Here is a 17751-nt window from a genome sequence, read left to right on the forward strand (position 1 = left end):
TATAAGTTTTAATATCATGAAGGAAAGAAATCATACATAGACACACACACACATTCTTGTATTTATAAGAAAACCTAAAATTCATGTTTGAATTATTTATTGTGTTTCATTGACTTTCCTTGGGAGAAAATCTCATCAATGATGTGAGAACTGATTTCAAAACAATGTAACCCAGTCTTCTCCTGTCGCATGTTATTTTATAGAGTCTAAGGGAGAAGAAGCCTTTAGTAATCTTGAATGACTTTAGAGGAAAGTGATCAATTCTTAGTGGATTTTTAGAAAGAATATTTATTTTGTTTTAATGTCTGTGGAGAAAGTGGGTATGTCTGAGTATAAACTGGAAAAACCTTGTGTATCTGAGGGCAAACACAACCTTTATCTTGGTAAGCAAAGTTAAAGGATTTAGGCAGATTTGGCAGCAAAACTGTTATGCTTGGTTCTTATGCTGGAAAGAACATAGTAAAACCAAACTGGGGAAGTATACTTTGCACTAAGAAATGTTGTCAAGAGCTGTAAAGATCGATGGTTCAGCAGTTAGGGGCCCTAGCTACTCCTTCAGTCGACTTCGGTTTGATTCCCAGGTCGCAAGTGGTGGCTCACAACCATTTATAACTTTAGTTCTACATGATGTAACACACTCTTTGGGCCTCTGTGGGTACCAGCATGTATATGGTGAATAGTTATACATGGAGAGAAGACACTCATACACTTAAATTAAAAATTTTAAAAACTAAAGAAAGAAATGCTGCCACAATCAAGGCAGAACTTAAGAGGAAATAGTTACTGGCCTTGTCTAAACTCAAATGCTTCTGTCAGCAACCACAGGCAATGGAGTCTGTTGTACACTGAGAGCCGCAAATGTACCCAGCTGACTCGGAATCTAATAATGTGGAAGACAGCCCTCTGGCTAAGTAATAATTTGTTCCTATGACATGTATCAATAATATTTAATTTATCATGCTCTAAAAATGTCTGTGAAATCTGAGCTTATTGCTACAACTAAACTTATATGAGATATAAGGTATTTATAGGGGCACAGGGGATTATACAAGAGCTGTTTTGCAAATCTGGTTCTAAATTCTATGTATTCATGTATCTATGTATTCACTCGACTGTGCTCCAACTTCTGGGATAAGTGAACAGAAATTTATCTTACAATCCTGTTGCTAAATATATGTTTACATATAATGATGAATATGGCCATTAGTTAATACTTAAGTGGTATCAGACACTCTTTTAGGAAGCCTAAATGAACATCAGTTCATTCATTCCCCACAATAACCATGTAAAATAGATCACAAATGTCTCTAATTCTAAATGAGCAAATATCTCTAATTCTCAATGAGTGTATGAACAGACTTTATGGGTGACAAAAAAATCAAAACATCCATAGGAGAGACACATATGAGAGGCTTTTCCACCTAGTTTTATATAACCTAACTTTTGCACAAAAATCAAGAAATCTAATGCCGTATGTAAACCCTGATCACTCAAATCATGTTTCCTAAGCATGTATGTAATTTTTGGTATATCTGCTTTCATTAATATAGATGAATATGATATTTCTATTTCCTAGAGCTTTTTATAAACATGAAAATTGTAAAATTATGACACCAAATATAATGTAATATTACACTTGAACGGTAACTACAAAGGTTTGCCAATGTGCAGTAAATGATAGTTTATATAACCCTTGGGGGGAGTACACTACAGATGTGCTGAGCAGTCCTTTGAAGTTGGTCAATCAAAAACATTTATCATCAGTTGTTTATGTGACTGTATCCTTGCTTCTACTTCAATGATCAAATTCTACCTTGCTTCTATTCACATTTCAGATATAGGCAGCTGTCAAAATTTATCAACATCTTCTCCATGATTACCATTTGCTATTGTTTATTTAGGAAACATAAAACAAGCACTTCTGGATTAAACATTAGAACATTTTGGTGTTCTTTAGGTCCAGTGCAGCCATTCACCAAAGTTTAATGTGGAATGGACCCTACCTTTAAAGACTGCCCTTTAGGATGTCTCCAGGGTTATACTTTAAATGGCTTAAGTGAGTTTAAATGACACCATAGTTAGCCAAGATGCTGGGATTATAGCCACAAATGACCTCATTACTTTATGACAAGGCTTTGAAGTACAGTGCAATGAAAAGCTTTGGCACATTACATCACTTGCCCTCAAATAAATACAACTAACATTTGGGAGTCATTCTGCCCAAAATTCATTGCAACTATCAGTGCCTGTTCTGCTCAGTTTGACCTTGAGAACAAGAATTCCAGTCAATGAATTTATCATTCAGATAATAACCCAGATGAAAAAAAAATAAATGAGCTCAAAATAAAATTTTGAGAGTAACTTGCTTAAGAAACTTTTTTTAGTCTTGTGTGGGTCTAGAAGTGAGGTATACATATGGAAATCCCCTTAGGCCATTGTACTACTTGATGTATTTCCAACAATGTGAATTATAGACCTTACAGAAAAAGTACTTCGTCAAATACATTTAAGAGAAGAACTTGGTTTTGTCAAACCTAGCAGCACCAAGTTCAAATTAAAGTTCAATTTAAAATTACTAAAAGGCTCTGTCACACACACTAGGTGAAAAACAAGTCCTGTCTGGAGGGGTCAGAATCAGGATGAGTATGCAGAAAGTGAGGCCATAGTCTACTTTTCATTTGTTCCCCTCCACAACAGTTACAAAATATATTGGACATAATTCCAGAAGTGATATCAAGGGCTTCAGTTCTTTATCAGAAATAATTTTCATTTTCCAGTCAATGCATATCTTATTTCTTCCACCATTAATTCTGCAATGTGGTCTCAATTATATCAGTAAGAAAAGTGGGAAACAACCCATCCTGACCCAAAAGTTTTGAATTAATAAAATGTTCTTTATCAAGCTATTATACAGATTAATGCACCACAACTCAAAGGATGATTAAAATGACCCTTTGTTATGGGAATCAGCAGCACAGACCTGTGGAATTTAATTGCAAGAAAGTTCAATGTCACATAGCCCTATATTTTAATCCATTAGCGTTTCTGCGCATTCTAGAGGTTAAAACCTGGCTGTAAAGGAGAATCGCTTTCTATTCCTTCCTATCAAATGGCTTCACTTCTAAGAAAAGCTTATTACTGAAAGCATCTGATGTCCTTTTGCCTTGGATTCCAGTGCTTTGAAAATTCATTTTGAATAGGTAGAAACATTTATAGACTCTACAACTTATCTTTGTACTTAAAAATCCAATTTCAACAAAAAATATGTTAATGAGAATCCTGTAATTCAGTTAAGAACTAGTTAAACAGTATAGATTGACTTAGTGTTAACTGCTTTGAGAAAGGATTCTGTTTCTCTGATATCATAACTGACAAAGGATAAACTGACAAATAAGTTATGTGACCATATTACTCAAATGTGTCATTTGGCACTGCAGCCACATTGCCTAACCACTAGGCAGTGACACCCTCAGAGACCTGACCTTGAATCTGTCTAGCCTTCTGAACCTGAACAAATTTAACTCATAAAACTGGTAGGTGATGACGAGTCGTACTTGTTGAGATGATGCACATCTGTCAGAGGAGGCAAGCCCCACCCCAAATTTTCTTTATTTTTGTCAGAGCACAGTCATCTTTCTGCAGACACCTTTCAAAAACACCAACAATTCCTAGCAATGTAGTTAGGGAATTAATCATTGTCCTTGCTCTATTTGTATTAATCTGAGGCAGATAGAACATATAAAAATAATAGGATTATTTTGAGATATGGCCCATGTTGTAAATGAACCACATAAATTAAGACTTCATATTTCTGGGCTCATACACTTACAGAATCCTGATTTTGTTGTTGTTGTTGTTTTTTAAAGTCTTTGTAGTATTTAAATGTGATTCCTAGATCTGATAGCTGGCTCTGGTCATGTCTGAGATCTTGGCAAATACTTGGAATCAGTTTGCTCAGTGCAAAGAAGTATGTAATAACTACTTTTTAAAAGTACATGAGGCTGGAGAAACGGCTCTGCAGTTAACAGCACTAATATGTTGCTCTTACAGAGGAGCCAGACCTTATTCCCAGAACCAGAGGGGGGCTCACTGTCATCTGTAAGACCAGTTTGAAGGGATCCAATACCCTTTTCTGATCTCCACAGGTACCATGTCCACATATAGCACACAGACATACATGCAGGAAAACACACATACATACAACACCAGACTGTTTTTAAAAGTGCTTGTTTTTCAAGAAGTGGAATTAAAACAATTTAGTTATAAGGTTTTGGAAGTTCTAAACCCTTATTGTTTGCTGCCTTTTATACCACATCCTTTCTCTGCTCAGAATTTTGCTCTTTTTTTTTTTTTCCTACACTGAAGTGCACTTTTGGTTCTAAAAATCTACAAAGCAGAGAATAAGGCAAATAAATGTCTGGGAATCAGTCAAATTCTGTGAAAGTATGCTGAAGACCATGTGGCAAGTTAAATGCAATATGCTATAAAATATTAAGCATTTATAACAGCCTTGGAAATTGCCAAACTAATTAAGGCTTCTGGAACTTTATTAATAGAAATGGTATCACCTTCCATACTTCCAAACCCATCATGGTTACAATGGGTAGATAGCAAAAGAATAAGGACAATAAAGATAAAATGAGTTGTAATCTCTTAATAAAAACAAAGTAATTTTTGTTAGAATTTCTAGGGTATAGCAGGCCCACTTCACTGGTTCACTCAATTTGCCAGATGTACCATTGCGGACCCCTGATCAAGATGCTGAGAGGCCTACACAGAATAAGTAAGGAAGGGCAGACAACATAGACACAGTTACCTCATCCAACTCCATTTCATCAGGGCTCTCCCAGGGCTTGATGAATTTCCCACGAGACTTCTTCAAAGGCACAATTATAATGTAGTAACCCCTGTTCAGGAATGAGGAGGTGGTAAGATTAATTCAAAGAAGCGAGAAAATGGTTACAACCTTAAATCTTTTACAGACCAAATATTAAGACAGAAAACAAATTATGGATATGGGGTGGCTCATCTATTTTTTTTATTAATAATGGAAAATAAACTTGTTTATTTATTTAAGAAAAAAATAGTAGATATCAATGTATGACCTTGATGACCTCATATGATAATTTCATGTGGTTGGCTGCTCTTTATTAAACATCTCAAACATAGCAGACATATTTGCTAGGGTCCTGCATCTGGACACATCCAAGCTATACTGAAATCTAACACTTCAAGTTGCTGTGCCAAATATTTTCAATATTAACTAATAAAAATGCTTTTATAAGGGAGATGTATAATAAAAATGGCTATTGTCTATTATAGGCATCTATTATTTTGTACATATACAAAATATATTTATTATACTTAAATAAAGAGAAAAGTATTTTAAAGTCTCTCATAAACTTATAATTATATAAAGACAAAAGTGCACTAAAAAACTCATTAAATTGTAAAACTTTAAGTAGTATGAGAATTTTGGACTATTTCTACCTAAAGTCCTTCAAAATAAGATTTAGTGCAATAACATCTACAGAAAGAAGCACAAAAGTTCCATGTACTGAGTGAGGATGGTCAATTAAAACATAAGTACTGCATAAAGATACATGTTCACAACAAGGTATATATTAGTAATGAAGGTGCTTTGTAACTTCATAGTGCATGCCCTTCTCTTGCTTTGCATGTATAAGAACTCTGCTCATATCAATGCTTAGTATGAAGACATTAAAGATAATAAATAATAATATAGCAATTGCACTATAAATTTAGGCATTGCATTAAATGCATAATCTAGTTTTGCCTTCCTATAGCACAATCCATAAAAGACTGGGTAGGAGCTATACAGCTATAAGATCAAGTCACAGATAAAAGAAATAAGGACAATTAAATAACTGCTCAATTTAAAACAGTAAGGGAACTCACTCAAACCTTCATGCTGACTTTTTACTCTATGTATCACAATTTGAGAATCTCATAAATTTGATGGTGATTCATAGCAAAAGTGAAAACACATACACATGTGCATAAGGATGGACTCATACAATTTAAAAAGAGACAGCTCTCACATGGGGCAAAGAAAAGCAAGAAGGGAGGAGATTTCAGCCCTGCTCCACATGCTATTTTAGAGTCAAAGGGCACGTAGGAAGCTCTCTCAGCAATCTCTCTTCTACAGCAAGATTCTATCACATAAATATCTTCTAGAGCTAAGCTGTCCAGTACTATAGATTTGAGACTTTCTGTGGCCTTCAAGCATTTGATATGTGCTTGGTAAGAACTGAGATATGTGATATGCTGTATGTGTGAAAGACAGCAAGTATAATGTAAGGTATTTCAGTGATAATTTAGTTGTGATCACATACAGACAAATGACAATAATATGGATATGTTGCATTAAACCAAATGCTGCTAAAATTAATTTATTTTCAGTTTGCCTTTTAGAAGTATCACTAGCATAAAATTGAACATTTCCTCCTTGCTCTCGCTGAATAAGTTGGGCAGTGATTTCTGAGAGTATTCTGATGACTGATGTGTCACCTGGGGATGTACCCAGCCTAGAGGTGGGGCTCAATGCTAATGTGTTCAGAAGTCTCAGCTTGCTTACTAAACTCCCTTGAATTGCAGTTGTATATTCTGAAAAATAGGAAAAGAGACTACAAGCCTGTTCTCTGGAAGAAAAACAAAACAAACAACAACAAAAAACAAAATTCAATTGCACTGAAAGAGTTTGGCAGCCTGTACAGCATACAGAATGGAGCAGAGGCCAGTGGATACTGACAAAGGGGCCACATTCTTCACCAGGATCCCAGAGGTTCTATAACACTCAGGTAGGGAGACTTGTTAAACCTTTCCCCTAATTAAGAATTCAAACCACAGTCTTTTTTCCCCTGGTGCTCTGAGCAACTAATTAACAGATGCACAAGGTTCTAGCATCTGGCCATTCATTTTCTTTACTACAAAGAAGTATGATGATCAAGGAGGGTGAGGAGAAATAAGAGTTGGAGTATGTGAAAGAGGCCAATGTTTTTTACTTTATGATCCAGACTAAGCTTCCTCCTCTTCACATCCTCCTACCACCTGAAGGATTTGCCAAACAAGTCCATCATGTTAAATGAGCACAGAGAGAAATGACAGAGCTGCAACTGAGCGTTCAAAATAACACTGCAGATGATGCACTTGATGAACACACTTGTCAAGGAGCCTCTCGCTTATCATACCCACTGCGCAGTCAGGAGTGCCTCTCTTCCTAGAGCAAGACACTGGGAGTTAGCAGAGAGCTCCCCATTGTTCCCCTGCAGGTCCTGATATATCAGAATCAAGCTGATGAATTCCATTAATTTTTCTTCTGCTTCCACACTGAGTTGCCATTTTTATACATGAAAAAAAAATCCATTTTTTTTCTACCTCAGTAGTATCCCTTCAATTATTCACTTGCACTTTTGGGGGAGATAAGAAGGGAATAGTTCACCCCACAGCAATAAGTGACCAGTGTGGTGGTCAGATATCTGTCACCTTCTCTTTCTACTGATCTAAGCACTCATCTAGGGCAGGCAAGGCAGGGCTGCCTTCAGAGCAGTCTTGCACATTTCATGATAACCTGGCAATCAGGAATTCATATTATCCAAAGCGTGTTAACTGTAGCAGGGGCTTTGTAATATGTCCCGCTATTACCTGAAACCTACCAACCTGTCCATCTTCTCGGTTTTTTTTCTGAAGTTATGAGTCAGTCTCTCTCTCTCTCTCTCTCTCTCTCTCTCTCTCTCTCTCTCTCTCTCTCTCTCTCTCTCACATGTGTGTGTGTGTGTGTGTGTGTGTGTGTGTGTGTGTGTGTGTGTGTATACAGGTCAGAATCTTTCCACCTTCAGAACTTTACCAATGTCCTTGGTGCTTTCTTTTCTGTCTTTACAGAGATGTCCACACATCAACCAAGGCTCTAATTGCTTTTATCTTTCTTTTTTCTTTTCTCACAGCCCTAGTTGAAATCCGTAGACAAAGCATGATAAATAGTACAACACTGCATATCATACCATAATTCATAACCCTCAGTTACAAACAGGCCCTGGGCTGGGTTCTACACAGCTTATTTCTTGAACTATTCTTTCCAATTTCCACAACAACATCATTTTCTCCTATAGACTCAGAGCTTGAATATGTACATCTTCTTAGGAAAGGACATCCATATCTCTTATTGACAGAGACAATGCAATATGACAAATTCTCCTCCTCATCCTTCTAGCAAACTATAAGCCTACCTGTCCATGCATGCAAACCATAATCTTTCCTTTTGGTACAGAAGGTATCTGGAGTTGTACATAGGGATGACACTGGTTCACCATTTGGTTTTTATTACTTTAATCCCACTTTCCTATGACATGTAGTAAACAGTATAATACTGCTACAAGTACTTCTATCTAAACTTTGTTTTTCCTCACTGGAGCCTACAGATTGCCTTTCAACCACATATAAATCCACTATTGAAAAAAACAAAGCAAACAGAAGTCTTGGACAGAGAACTTACAACTTAAAAGACAGAAAAAAAGAAGTTGAAGAAGAAAGTGGGGGAGGAGGAAGAGGAGAAGAACTTTCTACATAAATAACTGTCCTTTCTGTGGTGGTTTGAATAAGAATGTCTCCTGTAGGCTCAGATATTTGAATACTTGGTCCTCAGTTCATAAAGGTGTCTGATGAAGCCCAGAAGGTGTGGTTTTGCTGGAAGAAGTATGCCCATGGAAGTCATCTTTGAGCATTTAAAGCCTACCATTTCTAGTGTGCTTTCTCTTTATGATTCATGATGTGAGTTCCCAGATGCAGCACTAACTGCTATGCTTTTACTCCATTATCATGAACAGAATGGAAGTGGTCTCTGAAACTGTAAGCCCCAATAAAGCCTTCCTTCTGTAAGTTAAAAAAAAAAAAAAAAAAAGCTCATAAAAAACAAAATCATGGTCCAGTCCCAGGACTTTCTCCCATCTCTTACTACCTCAATTCTCCAGGAAGGTTTGTGTGTCCTCTTGTCCATCTCCTGCCCTTGCAAACTCTCCTGCCTCAGCACTGCACTGCACTAGCAGCACCCCCCAGGATTTTAAGGCATAACAGTATTACATTGAAAGAATTTTTGATATTTTGTAAACGTTTCTTAGCATATTGGTGAGACCTCCCATGAAGCATTCTCTGCCTTTTTTGTAATTATCAACATTCCTGATTTTCCTAATTTAAGACTTAATATACAAACTTTATTATTTAGCAGAATTTATTATTGACATACAATTATTATACTATAGAATCTTAACAAACTATGTCCCAAGATGTCTTTTCATGTTTTTGTTTATCCAAGGAGATTCCATTCTCACTCATAGCTTAGAATATTAGCTTTATGGAAACAATGCATAGCTATCTTCACCCTTAAACTCTCTTCTGAATATCAAAGATTCATCTAGCTTAAACTCTATGTGCCAAAGTATTTAGCGATCATTGTTACAATGAAATAAATACCACATCTTTCCTGCACTCACCTCCCACCATAGCCTTTGTAAACCCAACTGTGTATCTGGCCATAATATAGGCAGTCTGTTTTCACTTTCTTCTTCCCTCTTTTCTGGTTGATCTTCAATGCTCTTAACTTCTGAACTCTGTCTCCAGGGGAGTCAGTACTCTGCTACTCCACTGCCCTCCATCCAGCTTCATTGTATTTATCATGCCTGGACAATAGCCCCACAACCTTCCCTCTTCACTGACCATCTTTTTCTAGTCCAGTCTTTGAAATTTTCATTTCAGAATACAAAATTGATTGTGCTATTTCAAACCCTGAAGATATTTCAATGGAGTTTTATTTCTCTTAGGATAAAGACCACGAGATTACAAGGCCTGACAGAATCTTGTTTAATCCCTATCCCCACACTAAACTAGACCTTGATTGGCTTTCAGTGTTTTGAATTGATCTTGGGGCATTTGGTCATCGTATCCTTGATCATTCTTGCTCACCTGCCTTAATTCTCTTTCCTTAAATATTAATTCATTTATTACTTCCCAAGTGAACCCTTTTCTGACTTCTGGTAGGACTATTACATAGACTAAATTGACAATCTGTGGTCTGTAATTTTCTTAGACAATTTAAGGAATGTTTTTATATTTTAATAATACTGGTAAAGTAGATGTACATGTAATCTCAAAATTGTTCAACTATGCCACTTTATCAATGAATTACTTTTCTTTTAAAAAGTGGACGTAGTCAGGAAAGGAGGCTCTTGGGGACTTATGAGTCTTCTAAATGAAGTAGTCAAACATATTTAGTGCTCCTTATGAGAGTTTACAATTTCCATTCTCATCAGTCTCTTTCTCCTTCCACTAGAGAAACAATGCCATGATCAAATGGGGTTTATATAGGATAAATACTCCTTACTGTGAAAATAGCTTTCTTTATCGGTTTACAAGTAACCCTTGTTCTAATCTCACATGACATTATGAAAAATGAAGTGACTCAGAAGCTGGAGAGGGACAAATGGTGAGCTTGTATATATACAGAGAGAGAAAGAGAGAGAGAGAAAGAGAGAGAGAGAGAGAGAGAGATCCTGTAAATTTATATTGACAAAATCCTAACTGAGCTTGTTTGAAAGGAAAAAAAATGTTTTTGATAAAACTAAATTATACATTCTACTTTGCTTGTTTGTCTTAAGCCCAGACTTTAGCTCAAAATACTTTTTCTTAACATAGACTTCAACTACCATGATAATAGAATAATTTTAAAAATCTTCTGAATTAATATATCTAGAAAGTCTTTGATTACTTGTAAATTATGATTTTTTTCTCTGTATATTAGATTTAACTAAATAAGTTAAATCTAACCTTCAGAATTTAAATTATATTAAGCAAAGTTTCAGTAATTTCGTTTCATATACTATCATCAAGGGACCCAGCTCCATATCATTATGAGAAAATGCAAATTACCGTCTTTGTAATATAGTCCCTCTTCAAATGCAGCCAGCCTTTTAGCATTAGCAATATGTCTTGGCATTTTGAAACTTGTTATTTAACTGGGAGGTCAAAATATTTTTTCAAAGTTCAAAGATGAATGTCAATCCTCACATAATTTTTTTCCTGTTATGGTTTGTGTATATTGCTTAAATCAAATTATTTTATCATAGAAATCCGACAGTAGGTTGAATGATCTTTCCAATTTCTATCTTCAAATTAAGATGTTGAATCTTTTTAGCTGTTACTATGGGAAGTTATTTATACTTAGCTTAATGCCCTTCACTGATGAAGCAGTTGGGTGATAAATAGGAAGGCTTCCTTTATCTCTCCTGTAACTCTGGCAACCTACATAATGTCATGATTATAGCATTCCCAGCAGGCCAGCCATGGTGCTGGATAAAAGTGCTGGAATACTCTTGGTTCTAATATCTGACTAGGGTGTATTTTAACTTACTATTTCTTAGTTTATTTATATTATTTCATGTGTATGAGTATTTTGCCTGTATGTATGTGAACCAAATGTGTGCACTGCCCATATAGAATATAGTGGTTTTTTTTGTTGTTTGTTTGTTTTGGTTTGGTTTGGTTTTTTTTTTTTTGGTTTTCATTTCTGTTCTGAAATTAAGCAATTGATTGTTATTAAACTAATTTATATACCTGGTACCTGGCAGTAGTTTTATCACTCAGCATAATCAGTTGTATGCTTTTTGTCCCAATCACTCAGAGTAAAATGCTGCTCCATAAAAGCCACAGGAGTGCCCTCTGTCATTAAGGCTGACCTTGAAAGAATGGTGGCATCATAGCATTTTCTGATTGGCATTCTGTACGCAAAGATATTCAGAAGTAAAAATAAAGCATCACAGAATCCATGACACCACAACCTGCTGCATTCTTGAGGTTGTTTCCAAAATAATCTAGCCATTTTCTTGTCTCAACAAGACAATATAAGAATGAAGTACCAGAAAAAGAAGGCAATAAGGAGCTGTGTCTTCAGTAAATGTATAAAAATCTGTTGCTGTAACATAAGAGTACTTTCTACTCTTCCAGTGGACCTGAGTTTAGTTCCCAGTACTCATATCATGTGGCTCCTTTGTAACTCCAGCTCTAGGGTAACCTACACCATCTTAAGGTTTATTCAGGCCAAGCATGCCCTGTCATAAACACATACATAAACAAAATGAATATTTTAAGCGAATAAGAAACCATTAAATTAGCATAAGGTGAAGAGTGACAGGTTAAAAGTTAAGACCTCACAATTAACCTGGATAGAAGTGAAAAAGGCATGTTTTCTATTAGTAAGCAAATAGCCTTCAATTATCAAATTGTTTTGCTAGACTATGGAAAATGCCATTCTGCACTGTTTCAGATAGATTGTAGTTAAGAAGTTAGCAACCATATGTCAGATATGAATTCAATTTCCTTTCTGCATTTCTTTCATAGAATACTGGACAAACCACTACAGTATTTTCAATTTCAAAACTTGCCAACTACTGCAAATGGTACAAAAAAATACAAAGCCTTCTTGAGAAGACTCTCATGCCATCTAGAGAAAGAAACCAAGATGATAGAATGGACATGTTTCATCTATTATTCCCTTAGGAAGCCTCAGAAATTAATTTATTAAAATAAACATATCAGTATGAATTTGTTATAAATTTTCAATAATATATCAGCTTTTTATTCCCTATTGGTCTAATGTCTCCCCATTCAAGTGTTTTTAAATTTAGTTTTTGTTCTTTTTTTCTCCAGAAGGAAGAAATTCATTTCTGAGGATATTTTTAGAAAACATTTTTTCTGTGGCCATTTGTTTTCTTTCCCTACCTCATCAGAGTGGTGTCGTCTCTTTGTTAGCAATGTTTTATCACTTTTCCCTCTTTTTTCAAGTAGATGTGGACAAAGTGCATAGGAAAAAGCAAAGTTAAACAAGCTAAAAAGAAAACAAAAAAAGCAAACAAAACCCTAAAACACAGAAAACATTCTGGAATGTCTGAACTCATTCAGAAGTTGAAACATAAAACTAAAACTTGCCACTAATGAATAACAATACCAGTTCTCACTAAGGACTGTAACACTTGAACAAGGAATTGGCTCATGTTCTGCATCGGCTATGAAAACAAAGTCAGTCTCAATGTCATTGACTATGTTTTGCTCTGTTCACCTTTCTAGTAGTTTGTTCCAGGAAAGACATGAGTTTTATCTAATGGATTGAATTTATCATCCAAATTTCCCACTGTTTCATAATCATGTATAACTTTTCAGCTCCCTCATCTTTCTCAACTTTCAAAACTCACATTAAGTATTAACCAATGGCTTCAGCATGCTTCCCTAGACATCCCTGTATAGAGCTGGCAGAATTTCTGTTTCCATAGCCCCCTACTCCATCAGATCCATGCCAACTGTTTGATGTTTCTTATGATAAGACAGGACCTATCTTTCAGTAACCTTTCTATTCCTAGATACAGTACTGGAAATATACTATGTACACAATATGGATTTGCTTGGTTTCAAATGAAAAATCTAAGCAGACTGGTGAGGATTTGGTGTAAGAGAACATGTATCAGCATTTCCCTTGTTTCTGGTGCGAGCACTTGGCTCCCCACCCAGAAAGCACCCTGAATTTGTTATTCTTAAAGCCTGAGGATAGATGTCACCTTCTACAAGATGCCTTTCTGAGTTATTAAACTTAGGTTAGGAGCCTAGAAAGCCATATAACTTTCTAACAAACATCACTGTTGAAGTCTTCCAAGGAACTGTGTTGCTTAAGAGTAGTGATGTATTCTGCATTTTCTCACTGAACCTCTGCCATATTGCCTGGCACATCATGGTTGCTCAAAGTGTGTCTGCCATATCTAGGGATTTGATAGTTGAATGGATGATAATTATGATTAAAAAGTGATCAAACCCTGCATGTTAAATATGTTCCTTTTTTCTTTTTCTTTTTCTTTTCTTTTTTTTTTTTTTGTGAGACAGGATCTTACCATGTAGTTCCTTGGCCAGTAACTCACCATGTAGACCAGGTTGGCCTCAAACTCAGAGACTGTACTGCCCCTATCTGACAAGGGCTGAGACTAAAGGCATGTGCCACCACATGTAGCTTCTTCCACTTTATATATATTTCAATAAAGTGTTTTTGAAAAACATATGTTTATATGTAAATAGTAATAAAGACTCATAAAGAATTAAGAAGTCAATACATATATAAATATAATCTTTTACTCTTATTAAATTTTACTGAGATGAAAAGTATACTGGCATTGTATTTTCTCTTTTAATTTTCAGAAACTGAAAAAGAAGATTAGACAAAATGAAGACCTTATCTCAGTGAATTTATTTTACTAGTAACATTTTGAAAATTCTATTACTTGTGCTGAAACATGCCATCATTTTTATCAAATAAACGTCAAGTGAAGGTCTGTAGAGGAAAGATTGATTTTGCGGAGTCTAAAGTGGGTCAAAATATTACTTAATCCTGAGTGAATCTCACTTAAATTTCTCCTTTCATTATTTTACAATTTAAAAATGGTTTTTCTCATTACTTCCTTTCAGTTTTCCAGAGATTTGGGGATTCTTTTGTAGTTTTGTGTCACTGAGAAAAAGACTTGCTATTAACTCAGGCTGTCTGCAAATTTCCAATCTTCCTGCCTCAGCCTTCCCAGTGCTGGAATTACAGGTGTACCATCACACCTGGCTAGAACTTGGAGTTCTGCACTTCCTGCTTACCTGTCCCATGCCATATAGTCCCCTAGCCATTGTGTCCTGGTTCAGGTGCTCTCTTTACAAGAAACCATTCTCTGTATCTTCCATGGACTCTCTTCTTATTGCCACCTTTGTGTTTTATCTTTTGTTTCATATTTTCATCTTATTGCTTCAATGTTCTGTCCTTCCCTACAAAACTACTGCTCTGGTCACTCCTGGATTTGTGCCTTTGGTACCAATTAACTCTTCTGAACCCACATTTCTACCTGGATAGCTCATCCAAAGACTTCATTTAAAGTACACATGAGCTGCTGAGTTAAACCGTGATTTCTTCTTTATATTTCACATATTTTGATGAATAGTAACCTTATCCATTTTGCATCCGATTTCCTCTTGATATTTCACCCCTTTTGTGAATAGTACCACTTTCCATTTTGTTATCTAAGCTCAAATCTGAGCCATGTGTGACATTGTTCCTCTCTCTGATCTCTTCAAGGCAGATGCTGACCCCTGCTGCACTTCCACTTTCGTGTCTCTCAGCTCCCTCTGCCTCCTACATGTACCACTATTTGTCCTACTTTGTAGTTGTATAATCTGTCAAATGGCAATGGACTGTGTGATGACTTCTCAACAATCTTCTCTACTACTTTTGGGAGCTCCACTCATTCCAGCCGTACATGTACTATGCACAAATGCCATTCTGTACAACTTCAGATATTTCCCAACAGTTTCATCATGTTATACAGTAAAAGGAAAATGTGTTTTCCACCCCAAACACATAACAGTTATAACTAATATGCCACGAGATATTCCATAAATGTCTCCTAAAATGGAAAGATAAAAGTGAGGCATCACCTAACATGTCACACTGGCTCTTACAACCAGAGCTTGAATGGGTTTCTGCTGTCTGCAGAATATTCCTCCACCTGCTAAGCACATGGGACTCTTGTCTACCTCATCATCACCACCCCTGTCCCATCTTATTCAAGTGCTCTGAGTGCCAGCATCACAGCACCATTTGCTGCCCTAACTAAAGTGTACACTGTCCCTTGACATATAACTTTCTGGCTATTAAATTTTGTAAGATCCATATTTGATCTTCAAAATTAGGTTCAGAAATGCACTGGACTCTTATCATCCTAGCATGGTCACTCATGAGAATAACTTACATTAGTGTTGGTCTTTTCATATATCCTATTCTATGCCAGGCTCAGGGAGGACAGAGATGACATCCTTTTCATGGCCATATACTTCAATGATACTGTCTTTTTATCTATTAGTTATGAAACCAGCTAAGTATGTGTCTTTGGATAAACTTCTCAACTAACTGAACTTAATATTGTGCTTCTAGTCTCCTGGCATTTACACTCTACTCTATGTTGCATCTTCATTGTTTCCCTTCAATGTGACTTTGTACTTGAACTTGAGCTCTTCTTATATTTCAGTACACAAATACAATCTTAATATCATACATTACTGTCAATTATTTAAATACTTGTAGTTTCATTCTTATGTACATTTTAATACTTTCTTCAGTTATAGCAAGTAGAATTTTTTTTGCCAGCTATAAGTCAATTATCAACTGTATTCTATAAACTACCATAAATTGCATTTTAGCAACTTGTCATCTCTCTTTCAAAATAATAAGGCTGGAACAGAATAGAAATGCATTGTTACATTGATGAAACAGTGTTAACAGGAATATACACAGAGAGTGTGAGGGAACTAGATAGTTAGACGATGAGCCTACATAGAAGAATCTTCCACACTATAGTCAGAGATCCATTCTTCTATAACCACAATAACACTGAAATGTAGGCTCTGTATTTACTTGACTCTCTTTCCTTAACTTACTTTATGTTTTCATTTGCAGGAACATCAGGTAGTTGCACAGTAATCATGCCATCCAAGTTGGTCTTCCCAATGAAGGCAGGCTTGGTTCGGAGCACATCTGGGGCAGTCTTCGCTGTTACCCTATGCTGTAATCCACCAGCACTGTTCCCACGATTGGTTAACACAAAGGAGTATGATTTCTCAGGCTTCAGGTTAACAATTAACTTCTGAGTAGCTCGGCCATCCACTTCTTCTACCATCTTCCCATCATCATAAAGAATCTACCAAGATACAACCAATCATAAATTGGTTATCATTTTTTAAACCATTTTTTATCTACTTGCTTTGCCAGCTCAATTCTATTTCTGGGCAATTCCTAATCCCATAAGTATTTGTAATTCTGGCAACTGCATCAATTCTCTTGATAGTTCTTACTGTGTAAAGGTAAAATGTTCCCAAGTCTCTCAAAAATGCACTGTCATTTACATGTGATCTTAGTAGAATGCATTCTGGATTTTCAATGTATTAAACACATAATTTATCAGGAATTTTTAAATACTGCTCTAAATATATTTCATTTATCAAAAATATTTTATATTATTTTCACAAATACTTATTGCTGGTTTTTTTTTTTTTGCAAGATCTCAGTGGCTAGACAGTGCTTTATTTTTTTTAAGTGCTAGGAATTCAGACCAATAAGTACACTTAAAATTTTCCAGAATATTATATTAGAAATTAATAGAAATCATGCAGATTCCTTACTTTTATAGAAACAAAAAAGTATCAGTTTGAAGTAAAAAGTTCAAGTTCAGTATACTAGGTACCATGTAAGTCTTGCCATCTGTGGGCTCTGAGTGTCTATTTACTCTCCAGAATGCAAAGGTCACACTGTCAAAGCACCAAATGCAACTCTTTGATGAAAGTCTATCACAAATAAGAATAGAACCTATGAGCCCCAATCACCTTTGTTGTGTAGGACAGGAGGGTTAACTCAGCCTCACATGTGCTAGGGGAGCACTCTACCACTAAACTACATCCTTAGCCTATGTGTCCAAATCAAAGTTTGCTGTATTTGTTACAAATAATGTACCATCATGAGATGAACTCTTCCTTCTATTTCTCCCCATGACACCAAAAGAACACTTACTTTGAAAGGCATAGCAGAATTGTAATTCTCTGGAATCTCCCAAGACAGCAGCACTGAAGTCTTCATAACTGCTTTGACATGAAAATTTTTTGCAAACACTGCTGGAAAAG

The 17751-nt window shown here is 35.8% G+C and overlaps 1 protein-coding gene across 42 annotated transcripts in view; it reads right to left on the reverse strand.

The window, feature by feature from the left end:
• Positions 1–17751, reverse strand: part of Ptprd (protein tyrosine phosphatase receptor type D) — a 2001112-nt gene that overhangs the window by 130991 nt on the left and 1852370 nt on the right. For 24 of the 42 annotated variants that reach the window (XM_036177148.1, XM_036177132.1, XM_036177131.1 and 21 more), the window contains 3 exons: positions 17642–17742; positions 16516–16775; positions 4817–4907 (listed from right to left, as the gene is read on the reverse strand). In XM_036177148.1, the coding sequence (XP_036033041.1) occupies positions 4817–4907; positions 16516–16775; positions 17642–17742 (452 nt within the window). The remainder of the gene's footprint in view (positions 1–4816; positions 4908–16515; positions 16776–17641; positions 17743–17751) is intronic. The other 18 variants (XM_036177144.1, XM_036177143.1, XM_036177147.1 and 15 more) reach the window with 1 other exon arrangement.

Source organism: Onychomys torridus, chromosome 2, assembly GCF_903995425.1.
Source record: "Onychomys torridus chromosome 2, mOncTor1.1, whole genome shotgun sequence".
Classification (NCBI taxonomy): domain Eukaryota; kingdom Metazoa; phylum Chordata; class Mammalia; order Rodentia; family Cricetidae; genus Onychomys; species Onychomys torridus.